Source organism: Sminthopsis crassicaudata, chromosome 1 (genome assembly GCF_048593235.1).
Source record: "Sminthopsis crassicaudata isolate SCR6 chromosome 1, ASM4859323v1, whole genome shotgun sequence".
Classification (NCBI taxonomy): Eukaryota; Metazoa; Chordata; class Mammalia; order Dasyuromorphia; family Dasyuridae; genus Sminthopsis; species Sminthopsis crassicaudata.
Window position 1 is genome coordinate 702,542,731 of NC_133617.1, and position 21,242 is coordinate 702,563,972.

General features: G+C 39.8%; 2 protein-coding genes across 2 annotated transcripts in view; one reads left to right on the top strand and one right to left on the bottom strand.

The window, feature by feature from the left end:
• Positions 1–4,563, bottom strand: part of CAND2 (cullin associated and neddylation dissociated 2 (putative)) — a 36,467-nt gene extending 31,904 nt beyond the window's left edge. The window contains 3 exon segments of the mRNA XM_074283866.1: positions 4,177–4,297; positions 4,300–4,485; positions 4,488–4,563. Coding sequence (XP_074139967.1) covers positions 4,177–4,297; positions 4,300–4,485; positions 4,488–4,548 — 368 coding nt within the window. The 5' untranslated portion in view covers positions 4,549–4,563.
• A 1,423-nt stretch (positions 4,564–5,986) lies between these two features.
• Positions 5,987–21,242, top strand: part of TMEM40 (transmembrane protein 40) — a 68,568-nt gene continuing 53,312 nt past the window's right edge. The window contains exon 1 of the mRNA XM_074283873.1: positions 5,987–6,098. The gene's annotated coding sequence lies outside the window, so the exon portion shown is untranslated. The remainder of the gene's footprint in view (positions 6,099–21,242) is intronic.

Sequence of the window (21,242 nt, forward strand, 5' to 3'; positions counted from 1 at the left end):
AAAGAGAAATATCATCTACTCAATATACAAATGTTTGTTGACAGATTGCTTGGTTCAGAACTATATTCCAGAGCTGGGATCTTCAATCATTTATTTATCTATCTATCTATCTATCTATCTATTTATCTATTTATTTTTATAATTATAACATTTTCTTTGACAGTATATGCATAGGTAATTTTTTTTAACAACATTATCCCTTGTACTCCCTTCTGTTTATAATTTTTCCCCTCCTTCCCTCCACCCCCTCCCCTAGATGGCCATACATATTAAATATCTTATAGTATATCCTAGGTACAATATATATGTATTTTGTTGTTGTTGTTGTTGCAAAGGAAGGATTGTATTGGGAAGGTAAAAATAATCAGGGAAGAAAAACAAAACAAAACAAAACAAAACAAAAAAAAAAAAAAAAAAAAAAAAAAAAAAAAAAAAAAAAAACAATGCAGAGCTGGGATTTTGAATAGAAGGGAGTCTGGAGACTTGAGTTTTAGTCCCAGTCTGTTACTCTAAGTAGATGTGTGACCTTGGACAAGGGATTTCTTCTTTCAGGGACCAAGGTTCCCTTATCTATTAAAATGAAAGGGCTGGCCCAGCTAAATTCTTAAACTGTTTCCCAGATCTATTATTCTAGGATTCTAAGTCAAAAACTGGCTTGATGTAGAGGGGAAAATTCTAAATTGGAGGTTAGGAGATGTGGGTTTAAATTCCAACTTTGCAGGGACTCTGCAAAGTCTGTGAATCTGTAATCTGTAAATGAGATAGGAGGAAACAGCTATAAGGAAACTTCTAGCATGAATATTCTAAGATTCTAAGGCACCATAGTTAGGAGCCTTTAGGAGCCAAGTACACAAACTATGTCATAGCCTTGGACTGTGTAGTTCATTTCTACAGCACAGAAGATGGAATGTACTGGTCTGGCCAGCTGATTCAGCAGCCACAGACACCAGAAAAGTATCTATTTAGCCCGATAGCAAGTAAGTGATAAGTACAAAAGAAAAAAATTTTCTAGGGAGTCCAAGGATCCCAGAGGGAACAAAGTAATAACTAAGAACCAGGGAATTCTGGGTAAACTAAGGCAACTAACTTCCCCTTAGGCCTCAATTTCTTCATTTGCAATTCCCGTTACTTTTCCTCCTGCTCATTTCCTAGGCTGCAGTATGGCTAAAGTTATCTCAGAGAATATGAAAATAGTAGGGCCAGGTCCAGTTCTGCCATAAACTCCTCCGGACAGGAGGGGGTGGGAAAAGAGAATACATATGTATATGTGTGTGTATATTTATATATACATATATACATATATATGTATATATATGAGAGCTAGGACTCTAACACTTCCCCCCCCCAGGCAATTAGGGTTAAGTGACTTGTCCAGGGTCACACAGCTAGGAAGTATTAAGTGTCTAAATCCAGATTTGAACTCACATGCTCTAGCTGCCTCCTAATGCTTTCCTTTTTTTAGATTAGGACACCAAGGCTCAGTAAGAAGTTATTGCCTAAGGTCATACAACCAGAATATAGGTCTTTTCACTCCTGTTTCCCAGTGCTGATCTCCCTGCTCCTCTCCCCTAATATAATACAGTTGGGATTCATTCCTTCCATTTACAGGTTAGAATTTAACATTCTTTTAGCCACTGAGGTTCTTTCCAACTCTCAGATTCTGAGGTTCTGTACCATGACGCCAATCTGTCTCAATTTCTTCATTTGTGAAATTGAGGACTCTTGTCCTCTACTTCACAGAGATGTTGAGCGATCTTAGAAACAATGCATGGAGACATTTGTGCTGTAGTGGAAAGATATTGGTCCTAAATCCTAAAACCTGCACTAGAATCCTATCTCTGAAATATACTAATTGTATATGTCATTTAACCTTTCAAAGCCTCAGTTTCTTCATCTGTAAAATGAGGATAAAAAGATCTATGTCACATACTTTAAAATTGGATCTGGAGCTGGAAAGACCTTGGAGACCAGTTAGTAGCCTCCCCCTTATTTTAAAGATAAAGAAATCAAGTGTTACCCAGTCACACAGGCAGAAAAGTAAGCTAGCACAGCCAAGTTTCCAATCTAGAGGAAAGCACTTTGCTCACCGTGAAGCACTCTTTATTGAAAAGTATAATAGTCTATACAAGTGTAAGGGATTATTATAATAAAAGGCACATTATTAGGCTTCACTGGAAACCAGGCAGCAAGGCCCACCCCTGCCCTGGGCTGAGAGAGACACAAGGCTGACTCTGCATTTCCATAAACAGTGGTATGTACGGAGGAGCAGGCAGCCAGCTTGGCAACTTGGTCCATGTAGGGCAGGTTTCTGGCAGGGACAGGCAGCTTTTCCCACCCCTGAACAACAGTAGGGAGACCCATGAGAAAGACCCCAGGGACTCAGCACCTTGTCCAAAGGGTCTAACCAAGATCCAGGCAGTCTGGGAAGAAGATCCATTCATTTCTTGATCTTTGGGCAGAACAGTCTCTACTGCTCTTGTACAGCTAACACACCTCCATTATCTCTCCCCTCCCCCAATTCTTTTTTGTGAGTAGAACTAGAACTCACCATTTCATCTCCGAAGGGAATGTGCTCCTTCCATTTTAACTCAGCCAATCTTAGAAAGTTGCCAAGGGCAGTGGGATGCTGGCAGCTTCAGGGACTCACAATATTCACATGATTCAGTCTGGCTCAGGAGAAGGACCTGAACTCAGGTTTTCCTGATATCAAGGCCCGACTTGTGTCTGTGAACCCTCCTAGGCCCCTCTTCCAGCCCCATAATTAATTAACCTTATCTGAGCACCAGACTTGGAAGCTAGAGGATCTGAATTCAAGTTGTGTTTCTGCTACTAAATGGCCAAGACCTGGAGCAACTCACAACTTAATTATCTGAACCTCAGTTTCTACTTATAGTATGGGGGGGTACCTGAAATTGGGTCCTAGGTTCAAATCCTATCTCTAAGAAATACCATCTGTGTGACCTTAAGTGAGTGACCTAATCTATTTGGGGTCTCTGTTTTCCTATTTATAAAATGAGGGTATTGACTTTAGATCCTTGGTTTTGATTCTACAAGCAGTCCCTTCCACTGTTAACACTGACATTCTGTGTTCCTGCCTAAGATCAGTCTTTATCACTTCCAGTCTCATGGCCTTTCAGCCCTAAAGACCCAGGAGTGAATGAACTACACAATATTACAATTTACCCAGAAGGCTTAGTCCCCCCTGCTTCTCCATATCCAGCTTTCTTTCAAGAAAAGGGCATCTTGAAAGCCTCTCTGCGTTCAAATCATCACAGATGGAAGGGACTGTGAAGATATAGTCCGGGTCCCTTATTTTCAGAGGAAATAAATCTCCCCTCAGTCAATAGCACTGAGCAGAGTATTAGACTAAATGAGCTGGTTACTTCTAGTTTTCTCATGTGTTCAATTGAAGTGGTGAGTTTCAGTCATCTCTAAGGTCCCTTCCACTTCTAAAAAAAAAAATAAAAAACTTTAAATCTACAGGAAAAATCCCTGGATGGCTGAACTTTCTACAAGGAAAGAAGACAACAGGAAGGGAAGGGACTCAGTGGAAGGGTCAACACTAACTTATCACAGAAGTCTATCCTATAACGCCCAAGGAGGCGCTGGCATTTTGGAGAGGATGGAGGAGGAAGAGAGAGATGCAGAAGATGATAGGCTCATACTTTGGAGCTGGAAGAAATCTTTGGGATCACTAGAGATCATCGAGATCATTTCACAGGAGGAGGAAACTGAGGCCTGAGGAAGTTAATTGACTTATTCAAGGCCACAATAATCATCAAAATCAGCGTTTGAACTCAGGTTACCGGGACTTCCCATTATACCGCGCTTGCTCTGAAGATGGGTTAGGGGCCAGGGAGGAAGAGGAGGATGGACCGGAATAGTGTAGGAGAAACTAGATTCTGGGGGAAGGGAGCCAGATGGGAATTGGGGGAGTGGGACAGGGAGGCACGGGGAGCAGTGGGGGAAGGAATTGGTCTATACCGATAGAGCAGGTAGACGAAAGGGAAGACGGAGGTATCCAGGATCAGGGACACTGGGGACAGTAAGCATTTATTATGCACCTGCTCCGCGCCCAGCTCCATCTAAGTCCTTGGGACAAAATGATATCTCAATAGTCCCACCCCTCAAGGACCTAACATTCTCCGGGGGGGGGGGTGTTTGGGGCGACCTTACCTAAAATCCTTGTCCGTGGACGTCATCTTCTCCAGGAGATTGGAGATGTGGAAGGACACGTTGCTCATCTTGCCAGGCGCCGGGGGTCCCGCAGCGGCCGGAGGGGAGGGCCCGGGCAGGGGCCGCGGCGCCGGGGCTGCGCTGGCCGGAGCGGAGCGCGGGGGCCGGAGCGCAGGGCAGGAGCGCGGGGCAGGAGCGCAGGGGCCGGAGCGCAGGGCAGGAGCGCGCCGCCTCCCTGGGCCCGGAGCTGCCTGGGCAGAATATGGCTTCCCGGGAGCCTGAGTGGCGTCGCCCTCTGCCCGCCGCCCGCCGCCCGCTCCCCGCCCGGGCAGAAGTAGCTGGAAAAGCCCCGAGCCCGGGCACTGTGATCATGAGATAGAAATAGCCGCGCCGGCTCCGGGCTCCGGGCTCCGCGCAGGGGTTCGGGCCGCCCTCTGCCGGCAGTAACCTGCGCCAGCCCCGCCCCGCACGGGAGGAGGAGGGGCTCCGGGGGCTAGGAAGGAAGGGAGTTAGGGTCTGGGGGCCTGAGAAGGAAAATACTGGGGGGATTTCCCATTTCTTAAGGGAAGACGGAGCGTGTCAGCAGGTCGGCTGATGGGAAATGGGAGGGCTTGGGGTACAGGGGAGAGGGACTGGGGGGATTTCCCCTCTCATCTTTAACGGGACAGGGGAGGTATTTAAGGGTCTGTTGCTAGAAGAGGGAGGGATTGGAGATCTGTGACTAGAGAGGGGAGGGCTGCACTCCCTTCGAAGGGAGGAGGAATTGGAGGTTGGGAGGTCAGTTAAAGAGAGAAAATTAGAGGACGCTGTCTTGGACGAGAGGAGTGAGTCTTAGCGGAGCTGGAGGTTGAAGAGGGACATCCAGAGGGCTTGGGGGTCAGAGGGCCAGCAGGGGGAGGGGTTTGGGACTAGAACTCTGGAAGGGGGAGGTTCCAGGATGAGATCTGGAAAGCTGGGGAAGGAAGAAGGGAGACTTCAGGGTTAAAACCTGGAAGAAGACGGGGGACTTGTAAATAGAGGAAGGAATTCTAGAGGCGTGGCTGAGAAATCGAGGTAAATAACGAGGAGAGAGAATATCTGGAGATTTAGAACCGTATACTTTTCTGTAGTCTTTAAAGTGAAGAGGTTGCTTTCCTTATTACCAGTCGGTGAGCAGGTAGTAAAAGTATTATTACTCCCATTTTACATATGAAAAAACTCTAGCTCAGAGTGGGATTGCTCAATTAAGTACAGTTCCCAGTCACGCTGAATCCCAGATCTTTGATCATTCTCCTGGATGCTCGCTTGTGCAAAAAGAACAATGTGGAGAGAGTGGAAAAGAGAGAAAAGGAGAAGAATTTGGGGAAAGAGGAAGAAGATAGAAGGTGGGACATAGGAAAGGGAATGAAGGTCGATTTCTCTTTGAATTTAGGGGGCACCCAGTCTATCCCCTTCTGCAACCCTTACTTCCCCTCTGTTCTGAGATCAAAACTGAATCTTTCCTGCCCATGACTCCTAGAATCACTTTCTCTTGATATCCTACATAGTAGGCGATTCTAAAGTATATATTGAATTGAATTGATAGGAATTGAATCCCTACACCTAACTATCCCTTCATTTCCCTGGCAAGGCTGTAGATCCCTTCCCCAGCTCGAGGAAATAAAAGTTGCTTTATGAGATCGTGGGAGGCAGTGTGGTATGGTGCAATGTGTATTACCCTAGGAATAAGCAAATCTGAATTCCATAGTCAATAATCAATTAACATTTGTTAAGTGCCTACTATGTGCCAGACACAGTACTAAGCAGAAGAAAAAGAGAACTTTATCCTCCACTTTACAATCGGCTGCAGAAAGACTGGACTCAAAAGGATTCTGAAAGGAAGCTGGAGAGACTGCCAGGGACTACCTTGCTTAAGGGCTTGATATTTGCTGAGTCAAACCAAGGTGAGCATCTGGTAGAAAAAGAATTGGCTGCTATGTATGGGGGACCAACTCCCTCCCCTCCTCTCCTGTAAAACCTATTGTTAAATGTTCAGGGTAAGCATTTTTACTTCAAAAACCAGAGCTTAATTTGTTGTTTTGACTGTTTAGACTTAGGAAAGTGGTGGAGAAAATGCAAACAATGCAAATTAAACTGAAAAGTGTGGTGTGCCTTTTAGAAAGCCAGTTGGTTTTAAATTATTTTATATTAATAGCTTTTTATTTTTCAAAATACATGCAAAAATAGTTTTCAGCATTTATCCTCACAAAACCTTGTGTTCCAAATTTTTCTCTCTTCCTCTCTTTCTTCCCCCTTTCCTAGACTGCAAGTAATCCAGTATAGTTAAACATGGGCAATTCTTCTAAATAGATTTCCACATTTATCTTGCTGCACAAGAAAAATCGGATCAAAAGGGGAAAAATGAGAAAGAAAAACCAAGCAAGCAAACAACAATAACAACAAAAAAGGTGAAAATGATATGTTGTGATCCACATTCAGTCCCTATATTTTTCTCTCTGGATGCAAATGGCCCTCTCCATCACAGGTCTATTGTAGAAATTGTAGAAAGCCAGTTATTAAACATATACCAGCATACTCTGGCTCCCATCCTGACTGTCACTAATTTGCTGTGTGATCTTGAAAAAATTACTTAACCTCTCCATTCCTGTTTTCTCTTGTAGTCAAAAATGGCAGAATTGGACTATTCTTAAATTATTTTCCAATTCTGTGATTCTAACTATATAACAAATTTGTTCTTAATGATATGTAACAGTAAAGGTAGGGAAGGGTTAAATAAGTTGTGGTATATGATTGCAATGGAATCCTACTGTGAAAGAAATGAAGAGAGTTGATTTTAGAAAAATATAGAAAGACTTGCATAAATTGAGGCAAAGTGAAATAAGAACTAAGAAACAGTAACAACAGCAATATTGTTCAGAACTCTGTGAATGACTAAACTCCTCTGAGTAATATCATTCAAATCAACTATGAAGGACTTTGGAAGAAAATTATATCCACCTTCAGAGAAATTACTGTTTCATGGAAGTATGTACTGTTTGATTTTACATATGTGTTTGTAACAAATGTTGATCTTCTGTAACGTGAGGTTGGGAGGTAAGAGGGAGACAATTTGGAACTCAAAATGTAGTCTCCCCAAATTTCTTTAACTAAAAACAAAAAATCCCAGGAATTATGGTGGTCTGTTCTAAGAAACTCCTGATATGCTTTTTAAACGCTAGGGGAATTCAAGGTCTAGCTGCCCTGGTTTAGAATTCTTTGATTCATTAGCACAGAATGTCCTATCATATTAGTTAATGTTGGAAGGTACTGAGAACCCAGCCTTGAAGGAATTTTATTGAATCGAATGGAATACAGTAGAGATATTTAGATGGGTTTGGCAGGGTAGTTGAGGGAGAGAGGTTGTTGCCTGTTTGATTCAGTCTTTGAGTGTTGGAGAGAAAGAAGGGTCCTCAACCAAGCAAAATAGGCTCAGTGTTGGGAGGATATGGTGGTGGTGGTGGTGGTGATGCTGCGTTTGAATTTCAGCACCAAATGATGAGATTTAGGAGAGCAATTGGCATTAAATGTTGGGATTTGTTACCAAATGTTGGGGTTGCCAACAATGGAATTTAGGAGAGCAATTAGCATCAAGTGTTGGGGTTCTTAAAAAATAACCAGCCAGAGCCAATCAATTAATATCTGGGAATATGCTTCTCTGGGGGAAAATGTATTACACACTTTTAAGTTTAATCTGTGTTATTAGCATTTTCTCCATGACTTTCTTAAGTCTAAATAAGCAACAAAACAATGAATGTAGCCATGATTTGTGATAATTTATTTCTGAGGTGCAAATGTTCACACTGAAAATTTAACAGGCTTGTTGTCGATTAAAGCTGGTTTCAACACACCCCTGATATTTCTTCCACTACAGTTTACTCTTCGTTGGCACAACCCTGTGCTCTAATAGGTGAGTTTTATCTTCTCTTTCCCAGTTATAGACCTTCACATTACTATCTGGACATAGTTAGATCACTCTTCTTTCTAGCATGACATGTCTCTCCCTCCCTCCTTCCTTCCTTCCCTCCCTCTCTCCCCTCCTTCCTTCCTTTTTCTTTCTTCCTTCCCTACCTTCCCCCTACCTCCCTTTATTTATTTCTATGTTGCCAAGATTTTCTATCTTGCTATGGCCACTTATGATCCCACTATAGATTACTAATTTAGGCTGAGTAACTTCTCCTTAGGCAGTTCTGTGGCCCTCCATTTCAGGGGATCCACTATGTTAGTTCTGGACATACTATAGATGACTAATCTTAGCTCACTGTAATTTAGAATTCAATCTCAACACATCCACTAGCCTTTACCAACCCAATAGCAGGCATTATAGGCATTGTACTCTTCAACAATTTCTAACTATATCATCCTATTCCATTTAAGAAAAAAAAAATTTTTTTTTAAATAAAATTAAACATCAGTTGATAAACCTTTGATTTAATTGGCTCTTCCCAATGAGGAAGTTCCTTCTCTCAATGAAGACATGCATGTACTCTTTCACGTATGGTCTTAGAGAATGGCCTAGAACACTGAGAGTTTAAATGACTTTTCCCTCTGTGCAACCAGCATTCTTCAGGGGCAGGCTTTAAATCAGGTTTTCTAGACCCCAAGTTTTGTTCTCTGTCTGCTATACCAAACTGGTTGGATCAGTTCACAACTCCACTAACAATGTATCAGTGTCTCAGTTTTCCCACATTCCTTTCAACATTTATCATTTTTTTTTCCTGTCATCTGACCCAATCTCAAAAGTGAGAGTTGTCTTAATATGCATTTCTCTGATCAAGTGATTTAGAGCATTTTTTTAATATGATTAGAAGCGGTTTTAATTTCTTCATCTGAAAATTGTCTGTTCATATCCTTTGACCATTTATCAATTGGAGAATGGCTTTTATTCTTATAAATTTGAGTGAATTTTCTATGTATTTTAGAAATAAGGCAAAAGGTCTTTCTTAACCATTATTTCTGCCCTATTGTTATTATTTTCTCAACCTCCACCAAAATTACTTTGATTTGCTTAGTTTATAGATTTATAGAAAATATATAACTCTAGAACTGGAAGGGACTTAGAAGTCATCTGATCTAGATTCATAATTTTATAGAAAAGTAAAACGATACACAGAGAGGTTAAATTGAAGTTGTATTATATGAATAAATGGAATATTACTACAGTTGGAAGGGATCCCAGAGGCTTGGGTATGTATTTGAAAGCACATCTAAACAAGAATCCCTTCTACTAAATGTTGCCAACAAGTGGTCATTTGGTCTTGATTGAAGATTTTCAGAGAGGGGAAATTTCCCTTTAGATGTAATCTTTCAGACTTTGGGATAGTTTGAATTCTTAGGAAGTTATTCTTTATACTAAGTCAAAATTTGACTGCAAATTTTACCTATTATTCATAATTCTGCCTATGGAGGTGGAGGAGAACAAATTTAATTTTTCAGAAACTTCCATATAGCTCTATGCTTCTCTTTTCCTATTAAAACATACTTAGTTCTTTAACAAGATCTTCCAAATCCTGGATGCTCTCCTTTAGTGACCATCTGCCTTTCAGTGTCCTATTTAAAATGTGCTGTCCAGCAGAGAAGAAAATACTCCAGATACAGACTGATCAGGATAGAATAAGGCAGAGTTATAGCTCACTTTAGATTCTATATGTTTTTTAGTGGGCTAAAACTGTGGTATTTTCTTGACCTGTTGAATCATATTACCTTACTATCCAAGGTCCCAAATCTCTTCCAGATAAACTGCTGTCTAGTCATGTGTCCTCCATCTCAGGATACTAACTAGCTGAGTGACCATATATAAGTCACATGAATTCATCTCCTTGAGCTTCAGTTCCTAATTTTTCAAAAAGGGATAATAAAAGTGGTTATTTCATAAGTAGCTGTGAAACTTCTAGGAGATTATGTAGGTAAAGTATTTTGCAAATCTCAAAGTGCTCTATAAATGTCTGCCATCATGAAAGCCTTACAACTAATGCTTCAGGCAGACAAAGCACTTATAATCCCATGATACAGATAAGAAAACAGAGAGTTGGAAATTGTGATAATTCCAAGATTACCTAGCTATCAAATCAAAGCCTGGGAGGAATTTTGGTTTCCTGAAACCTCAATGTTCTTTCTGCTACACTATGGATTTGGAATATTACTCTATACTCTTGGAAGCAATCAATTTCTGGCTTCTTTAACTCCATTTGATTTCAATCTTCCTTCATCTTTGTCGATTCTTTCTCTTCCAAGTAGAATGCTATGGGTATTCAAGTTTATATTTGAAAATCCTACCCCAATGTAGACTCAAAGACAAAAGAAATTGAAAACTTGTACAAAGTAGTTTTCATTTTATCTTTTCCCCCCTTAATAAAAGTTTCAAAGTAAAAAATCTCCCTTCATAAATATTTTCATTAAGTTCAGCTCCTTTTTGTCCTTGGAGGAAATTGGCTTATAGCAGGTTTGATCTGCAGTTTTTTGGTATAGAAGGTAGAGTTCTAATCAATAATCAATCAAATACTTCTTAAATGCCTACTATGTGCCTGACCCTGTGCTAAGTTTTGGGATACAAAGACTCAAAAGAGAGTCCCTTAAGGAGTTTACAATCTAATAGGGAAGACCACATGCAAACTAAAAAGGAAATAAATAACATAAGGAAGGGACTAGAATTAAGAGAAGATAGGGAAGGATTCTTGTAAAATACAATAAAATAAAATACAAATAGATTGTAATGATTGTAATATGTATAAAAATTATCAGATTGCTTACTGTCTTAGGAGAGAGGGAGAAACTGTAAAACTCAAAATCTTATCAAAATGAATGTTAAAAACAATCTTTCTATAGTATTTGGAAAAATAAAATACTATAAAGTGGGGGGGGGGGAGAAGAAAATGTATTGTGTGTGATATCACATTTCATGGGGTGCCTTTTGCCTTTAATTTCTCCATTGCTGCCTAGAGGCAGCCAGGTGATACAGAAGATAAACCTGAACCAGGAGTTTAGAAAACCTGAGTTCAAATTCAGCCTCAAACTCTTACTGTGTGGCTCTCAGTGGTCCATTTAACTTTATTGCCTCAGTTTCCTCCATTGTAAAATGAGGATAATAATTCTACCTACCTTATAGAGCTATTGTAAGAATTATCAAATGGTGTGACAAATTTGGCTTTTCCAACCTTAAAGCACCTTACAAGCATAAATGATTTTGCTTCCTTCTCTTTTTCTCCATTCTCATTGACCTCCATGGCTTTAATGATTGCATCTGAACAGGTAATTCCCAAATATTTACCTCTTGTTCTGAACTCCAGGCCTTTGTCTCTAATTTTTTTCACCTATCTGTCTCCCTCACTTCAGAGTCAACATGTCCAAAATTGAATTTATCCTCTCCCCTCTAGATCTGGTCTTCCTCATTCAGACTTCACCATCATTGGTAACGCAGAATTGCAGGTCTCAACTTTGGCCTTGTCTTTATGAGGGTGAACTCAGATATCTCCCTGAGAGCTCTATCTCAATTGGGATACATTATAATGAAACATAGTGATACTGCAGAAGGAATAACAAACTGTTTTGGGTTTGTTTTCCCGCTTTACAACTGTAACATGCCCTCCTGGGAGTTACAATTACCAGTCTGTCCTAGGCCCAACAGAGTACCTTTGACCACTGACCTTTGCAGTGTCAACTCTACCCAGTTCACCTCCTCTGAGGCCTTCAAAGGTCTCTGGCCACAATTTCTTGAATCTATAGCTTAATAACCATTAGCACGCTCAAGAACAGCCACGTGTAAACTTAAAAGCCTTTATTATACCTACTCACATAATGCCCTGACTTGTTAGCTCCCTAGTGAACACCTAGTCTGAAGACCTACGTGTTCACTACCAAACTCCTTACCTCTCGGCTATCCATCAGCTTGGCTCAGCTACCCCAGGCTAGGGAGCCAGGCTAAAGAGAGTGACTGCTGTCTGCAGTGGGCTTATAAAGGGCCTGTGAGGTCACACACACAGCCAACCAGCGAGAGAGTCACCCATTACAAAGCTATCTCAATATGGCCAGGATCCCACCCACAGGGCAGTCCTATATCCACAGAGATTAGTTCTGAGTCACTCAATCTCCTGTTGCGCTGTGTCCGCCCATTTAAAGGACCCTTACATACAACCTTTTGTTATTTGTCATTTAGTTGTTTCAGCCATGCTCAATTCTTTGTTTCCCCATTTTGGGTTTTCCTGGTAAAGAAACTGGACTGGTTTGCCATTTTCCTCTCCAGCTCTTTCTGCAATCCATCCTACAAAAGAGCAGATTAATCATCTCTAACCACTAAAGGGTGTAGTATGGCATTTGGCCACCAGGGGGAACTACTGACAGACCACCAACCAAGTGATATTTTGAGGTATTCACTGTACCTGTTCCTAAAGGCAAGATATCATCTCTGCTCATCATAGGGCGTCAGCCTACAAAACCCTGGCCTCCTTCTTCTCCCACTGAACCCGGCTTATTCACTTTTTTTAAGCACCTAAAGGTAAACCTGGAGTTCAATAAAGACCTAAAAGTATGATATTGAATATACTCCACAATTAGAGAAAGGGGAAAATTTGTCATTTCTGCCAAAACTTCCTGCTGATATTAGGAAATTTTTCCTCTAGCTGACTAATTTTCTATATGTGATTTACAAAGGCAATCTACCATGTAGCCACATTCATTTTATTGTACAGAACATAGAGGTAGATTGTCTTTGATCATTTCCTAAAAACGAAAATCTTCTCATTGCCTTTCCTGCTTTTTTGCAAAGGGTTAAAACCTCCATGGCAGGACTTGGGCATCTGAGATCCCCTTTCAATGGAAGGGATGACAAATTTGTCTCCACTTTTATCTCAACAGTTGATAGCACTCTCAAAAGCTACTAGTTAGGTGCTCTGAAATCCATCTCTTCTCTAAGCCTGGCTTGACTCGGCTGAGTTGACTCCTAATGTGCAGCTTACATTTCAGTTCTAGGTCTGTATCTTAGCTCTTACACTCTCCTGATCATAGCAGAGACATCTTAGATGTCATATCTGCATCAAAAGCAGCTCTGGGCAGCAGATACATGTCAGCTCAGATGTTTCCCATCATTCTCACCCTCAGCTCACACCCCCCCAAATTGGCAATGAATAGAAGAGAGTGTTAGAATCATGGAATATATAAAGAAGTCTCTTTTCAGGATGAAGTCCATGAAGAAGAATCGTGGGAAGACCCAGATTTGGTTGTTGTCCTTTGTTCTCAAAGAGGACCAAAATGACATCTCTATGTTAGAATCGAGTTACAGTGTGTCCGACTGTGGCTGATCAGACTCATGAGCTGGGATGCTCTGCCCCAGGTCGGTCTCAAATAGTCCCTATGGACATTTGGGGTAGCTTCTCTAACTTTGCACATCTGAACCAATTCAATTTGTTTTGCTCTTAGCATGTTCTCCAATGAGGGCATACCATTTTGGGAAAACCAAGACATATGCAATCTCTTCAGAAAAATCATACCATGAGCCGTCATGTGACTTCATCCCTGCTTTGAATTTACATTTCAGTGGGTCCTGATTTTTGGAACATCCTATTGATTCAGTTTCTAATCCTATAGAGATGAAAATTTTAGTGCATCCTCTTCTAACTCATTTATAAGGTGTTACCAGTTCCTATCAATTTGGTCTCCATACTGCCTTTTACATCTATCTTTTCCTCTGTGCTAGTAGTATAGAGTATAAGTCCTCATCCCTACCTATCTACAGAAGACTTACTGCTTTCTTCCCAACCTATTCTCTAGACTTCTTACAGCTGCCAGATTAATCTTATGCCTCTCTAGTCAGCTCACTCCTTGGCTTACAAAGCTTCAATGGTTCCTTTATTGCTCATGGAATAAAGTTCTTATTTAAATTGTTGTATTTAGTTTCCTTCTTTAAATTAAACCTTAATATGCTATAATATAAATATTAAGCACAATCTAGTAATACTGAAAACACTTTCTTAGTGTAAAGAATGAGTTAGAAAAATATGAAATAGAAATAAATAGAAATAGAAATAAAAATATGAAATAAAATAAAGTTCAATCTAATTTCTTTGTTTGGCATATAAAGCCTTCCACAGCATGGTAATTCCCAAAGTTATGCTGGTGGATATTTAACAATTGGCTCTCCAAGGGGAAAAATGTGACCGTTTTAAGTTTAATCTGCATTATTAACATTTTTGCCATCACTTTCTTAGGTCTGATAATCCACAAAACAACAAAATAAGCTGGTAGTATTTGTGAGATTCCAAGGTGTAAAATGCTCACATTGCAAATTGGCTCTCCAGAACCTGTACAAGCTGATTCCAGCTGACAACTTCTTATTCTCCTTGTCTTTTTCCTATTGCACTCCTCCCTATAGTCTACACCAAAGTTTCTTAAACTATGGGTCACAACCCCATATGGGGGTCATCTAAATGTGGAGTTGCAAAATTAAGATTTGTTAACAGTAAATATTTAATTTGTATACCTATTTTATGTATTTATATACTTGGGGTTATGTAAAAATTTCTTGGGCAAAAAGTGGAAAAAGCTTAAGAAACCCTGGTCTATGCCAAGGGCTATTCCATCCACCCCCAAAAAAACCCTTGCACATCTCCATCTTTCCCAACTACATTTGTGCAGGTCAGTCTGCATGTCTAAAACATCCTCCATCATCTTCCTTGACTGCTTTATTCATACCCTTATGGTTCTAAGAGAAGATATTTTTTTCTCCAATGCCATTGGCTTAAACTCCTATTATGGCTGTGTTCCTTTTATTGGTAGCTATCAGTGACCAGTGCCCATGTTCCATTTAATCACCTAACATTGATTAACTCTTACAAAGGAATATTGACTTTGAAGATATTGCAAAAATGTAAGTGTAAACATTTTACCTTGAAGACACAGTCTCCTCCTTCCCTCCCTAAGCTCTGGGAAGTGTGGGCTCAGACATAGAACTGGTTCGAACCTTACATCATCCCTACATGTGTGTCTCAGTACCTTTTTGCTTCAAGTTTGAGCCCATTCTCCCCAAAGACCAAATATATGTAGATGATTGTATATGCTCCAAGTTAGGAGGACTGCTTCATAAATTAAGTCCTTGCTATATCTTCTCAATAAATATATCTTTGTAAAAGCTAATGGATATTAACTGGTCTGTCAATATTGGAGATAGTACACTGAATGAGGGTTCATGAGAGATAGTATTGGAAACTTTAGTCCATTGGGATTACTCCTAGACCCCTGATGAGAGGAGTAGTCACCTGCTTTCTAGAGAGGCACCAAATCTTCCAGTATAAGTTAGGGTTAGAAGAGTGAATGGGGCAGGAGGGAAGAAAAAGTGTTATTTTAATAAAATGGGAAGAGTTATATTTATACCATTTACCTTATAAAGTTGTTGTGATGAAGATATTAACTTATCCCCTAATTAGATTAATTCTCCTACAGTAAGAAACCACATAAATAAATTTTGTATTTTCTTTAGTGTCTAACTAGCATAATGGGATATACAGAAATATTAAAATATAGACTATAATAATAATAATAGTTCTGTAATGTGCATCTAAATATTGGAACCCCTCCAGGTGAGAAAAACTGGAGAAGAGGCCCCAGTATAGCTGTACAACTTGTCTGAATATCCCAACATTTTCCTCTCCTTGAATAGGAAAGCTCCCTCCTCTCTGGTTATCAGAAAACCTGAGTATATTCATAAATTAGTATGAAGACAAGTTTCATGAATTCATAATTCTGGAGCCAGACTTTGCCAAGATTGAAAACAATATTACAGGGAACTAAGCCAGAAAAACTACTCAAGGTCAATCTGAAATTCTCAGATCCAAACTTGGCAGAACACAAGGTACAGAAGGTTCCCACTGGGGTCTTTCTCACCCTGCCCCCAAGTCCACAACAAATGAGTTTAGTCCTTGAAAAAGACAGTAAAGTGCCCTGTACTGCTCTTTTATGTAACTATCTAACTTGTGTATGTAGAGAAGAAACAAATGTTTGCAAGGCCAGACTGAATAAAATGGAAAGAGATATCCTAGAATAAAGGACAACTATATATGCACCTCCACTATGAGTGATAGTGAGATCTACTGTATGTATTTTGCAACTTAAACGAGAGAAAAACATGGAAGAGAGAGGCAGGTTTCGCTTCTCCCCAATTCTTTCTTATTTTCTCTCACTGCTGTGTCTAGTTTGCAAAGAGTGATTTTCAGTTGTTGGCTTTTCCTTGCTTTTTCCTCTCTGGCTTGCAGAGAAGTTTAGGGGATTTTCCCTTTTCCCCGCCTCCTCCCCTTCTGTTCAGTCCCCATTCTCAAGTATCAGGAACTTTCTTGTTTTTTTTTTTTTTTTTTTTTTTTTTTTCCTTCTTCTTCTTCTTCTGCTGAACCAGGAGCTCAAAGGCATCCTGGCAACCAAATAAATAAAAGAACACAAAGTGATTGTGAGTGATTGTGCATGTGCCTGTACATACACTTCTATTATTAGTGACTTGACCACCTGCATTAATATTAGCCAGGTTGCACCATCTTGTTCTAACCTGTTTACCATAAACTTTATTGCCTTTGATGTTATCTTCCTTCATGTAAGTGCCATTAGTGTAACCCAAAAGCCTTCCCATGATTCTATATGACTGTGAATCATAGAACAACACAATCTCTGAAGAATCAAAATGTTGATGACCCAACTGGCAAGGTAACAAAGAGGTATATGGCATTCATAGATGGGTGGTAGCATATTGCCAATGATAACTTACACTTTAAATGTAAAAAGCTAAACATAATTAGCAAAGAAAGTGGCCAAAGATGAGGAATAACAACAGTTGCAGTAACCCAAGAATTGCGATAGTAACCATATAAGCTAAAATGCCTAATAGAAGGATTTTGACATTTGGGTACCTTCCTTTGGAAGATTATGGACCAGCATTAAATAGAATAAGAAAGTATTAGATAGTTTGTAATTTGTCCCACTGTATACACATTAATAAAAATGGTATAAAAGAAAGAATCCTGCCTATGATACTACTTTTCAACAATAGTAATAACAATATAGCAATACTGTGTGTCAGGCACTATGTTAACATTATCTCACAACAGCCCTGGGAAGTGGGTATTGTTATTGATTTCTTTGGGCCTCAGTTCACCTGTAAACTGAGAGTATGAGACTAGAGCTGGGATAAGAATGGGGGAGCATAGACTGGGGTCCAAAATGAGTTGTGTGTGATCTTGAGTGGGGATCTGATATTATTGAGTGATAATGAAGTCCAAGGTGTGAATAATCTCGTGGGTGATGAATGAGAGAAAGTAACAAGAGGACAGAGGAGTTAAGACTTCAAGGATTTGTGAAGATGGTACTCCTGGAAGGAAAGATGTAGCTAGTTGCCTTAGGCTTCTTTGTAAATCTGAGGCTAATAGCACAGACTATATGACTTAGTAGATATTAAAGTTGCATTTAATGATTAGACATCAAGAAATGCTACAGGAAACCTGAAGATGAATCCTCCATGGGTCAGGATATGGCTACTTTGACACGTTTTCTAAGACATGTTTAAAATAATTTAAAGCAGCTGATATTCTCTTCTCCCTGTCCTTTTGGAGCCTTCTGCAGGATGAGGGTATATCCTGATCCTTGCTGATTATAATAGCCATTGGGCATGTGTAGAGTTTTATGATTCCAGAGAGCTTTTTAGAACCTACTCTTAGGGATGTCAGCAAGGATTATTATACCTGTTGTATAGATGAGGAAGATGAGACTCACATTAATTCTGAACCTTGAAAGTAGAAGGATAGAAGGGGGGTGGCTAGTGCAGGGGAGTGGAACTTACATTTCTTTTCATTGTGGTTTACTAGTTTCCTTAGAAGGAATTCTTTCTTACTTTACTGTTATGAATTAGTGCATTGGGCTGAAACTCTCCCTTTGGTAAAGAGGTGGGGGCTCTTGGCTGTGGGAATTCTCTTTTTGCTTTTTTTCAAGCTATCAGTCACAATCCTTGTGTTGGTCGGCATTATTTTAGTACTTTTCTTGCTTATATGGGAGAATATGATTACGATTTAAAAAACAAAAACCTAACATTTAAAAAAAAAAGCTAAATAGTCCTTTATATATTCTAAAATAACAAGTGTATGAAGATTTTAATCTCTGAACATTTCAAAGTTTTAAAACCAATGTAAAAAACTGTTTTACATGTAACTGGAAAATTAAAATGTTAGATATAAAAAAGAATATTAACTAGGCATGTTTATGATGGCCTTTTGCCCTCTTTTTAGTCACAATTGAAGATAGTCCCTGGTAGGCAGCTGTGTGATAATGGAAAGAGAGATTTGGGGAGTCAGTTTTTATGTGCTGGCAATTGTGTTAAACACTGACAATCTATAGGAATATACATGGAAAAAGACAGAGACAGAGACAGAGAGACAAAAACAGAGAGAGAGAAAGAGACAGAGAGAGAGAGATGCTGCCTTCAAGGTACTTACAATATAATAGAGAAGGCTATATACAAAAGGAAGCTGAAAAAGGGAGATAGGTCCAGGTTGGGGAAGGATACTAGGCACCTAGAAATGACAGAGAAGTCCAGAGGAGTATAGTGGGGTGGGAAATGAAGAAAAGGATAGCCTAATTCTGTTTAAATGGAAGTTCTGGGAAGAACTCTACATCCAGAGGGAGGGAGGGGCTCCAAGGCAAGATGAGGTGTCAGTTCTAAGGTTGACATGATCTTGCTGGATGATGAATTTCCTTGGCCTTGATGACAAAGCCCTGAAGAGCTCAGCCCTGTGGGAAATAAACAATGCTAGACAGAGTGAACGGCAAAATTGCCTCTGAATCTGAAAGACTAGGGTTCAAGAGTCACCTCGGACAGGTACTGGGTATATGATCATGTGCCAGTCATTTAGCTTGTTTTTGCTAGAAGGGAGGGAAGGCAATGAATGCTGGGCAGTTTTTGCAACCAGCAGGTTGTCTTTAGACTAATTGAGAGCTCTCCTAGAGTATCACTATCACTCTTTTATTTCACGGGTTGGTATGCAGTTTACTTGTAGAAATTTGCTCCTTAAAAAATAAGGATATCCTTCTCAACAAAAGAAAAAAAAATCTATTGTAGTCCCTCATAAGGTATTTGAAATGCTAATTTGCAGCTGTGATTATGTAGCAGTTGGGTTAGCAGGCCTATTCAAAATAATTGAGTCTCCTTAAATGTAATCTTCCTTACAAAACTGAAGAATGAAACTAAATTGCAGAAATTCCATCTGAAAAATTTTCCTCCACTGGACCACCTCCGGAAATGTCATTTCAATGCTGCTGAGAAAATTTCTGGAGCTATTTAAATGAGTCTAGGGACTGGAACTGTGATTACATTGTTAATGAGACACTCTCAGGGGAAGAAACTCCCCCTGCCTGCTCAGGATTGACACTTTCTGAGAAGTCTGTCCTTGCTCAGGGCACTCTTGCCTAGTCTTGCCTAGATCATACACCCAGGATCAGACAGAGACACGTCTAGAACTGGGCCTTTCCTGGCTTCATGGCGTCCTCTCTAATCACCATATCATGCTGTTTTTATGTAGATGATGGGAACTGGGAACTCTTGATCAGGTTATTCAGCCTCCATCCTCGTAACTCTAATCCATTCATCCAGTCCCATTACATGGAAATAGGTCAAACTCTAATACTGTCTTGGTTCACATATCATCAGAGAAGTCTGGGGCAGGTCAGTCTTGCAGATTCCATATGGCTCCTCCTGGATCCCTCTCTAGCTCCTCCCCAAACTCCTCTCTGGTTCTTCCCTTACTCCCTCGCCCCTGCCCTTGCTCCTCCTCTCCTCAGAGACGTTTAACCCCGAAGGACTTTGCTTAATCATCTGTGATTCTACTTTGGGTTAGTCATATTTGGTTAAGCCCAGGAGTGATTTCATGTAATAAATGGTAAATCTTTGTGATCCATGATAGATGGCTGACAAGATTTCTTCATGTTGTGAACCATTGCTAGCTGTCTAAAACTATGCTATCTCACATAACAATGATCCTCTCTCAATCTCCTAACCCTCTTTATAAGTAAAAAAAAATAAGTACTTTATGTCCATGTTTTGGCTGACAAGATTTCTTCACGTTGTGAACCATGCTATCTCACAAAATAATGATCCTCTCTCAATCTCCTAACCCACTTTATAAGTTAAAAAAAAAAAAAGTGTTCTATGTCCATGTTTTATTGAACAGAGGTTGCACCCATAGGTGGGAAAACAAATCTTGTCTTATCAAAGGGCCCTCATAGGCAAAGATCTGACAAGGATGTCTATTGGGAGAGAGCGTCAGGCCTATCATCAGGAAGACCTGAGTTTAATCTCAACTCAGATTCTTACTAGCTGGGCAAATTACTTAACTGTTCAACTCAGTTTCCTCATCTATTAAATGGGGATAATAATAGTATCCATCTTTCAAGATTGTTGTATGAGGTTTGAATGAACTAATATTAAAAAGCAGTCAATGCCCGGTACATACTAAGGTCTATATAAATCATTTTTATTCATGTATTTGTCTGAGAATAAGTTAAATTTCCCTAAAACTCATTATAAAATGCCTCATCTCTACCACTCAATATGTTTGTGAATTTGGGCAGATTATTTAATTTTTTCAGGTCTTAGTTTACTCCCTTGTAAAATGAGTGGGTAGGATACTTCAAAAACTGTGATCCCGGGTGCGATCCTGTGCGCTTAGTTTCTTACTGAGTGAAGTTTGTGAGCTTGGGCTTTTTTTTCCTTTTTCTTTTAAGATCTCCTTCCTTTTTTAAAAGCCAAATCCATTTAACTTTCAGGGCAAAAAAAGTAGGAGGGAAAAAAAAAAAAAATCACAAATGCTTATATATTTTTCATAGTAACACTGCCATCTTGTGACTTTGGGGGGTATTGCTTCCACTTCTTCAACCTAATACTGAAACTGACCCTTTCTTGACATTTTGATTATAATATTATAATATCTTCATTTGTATCAATCAAGAAACTGGGAGAATAATTCAGAGAATCAATTTAACCCACGATGAATTTCCTAGATTTATACAAACTGGGTTAGTATTGGGGGCAGCCC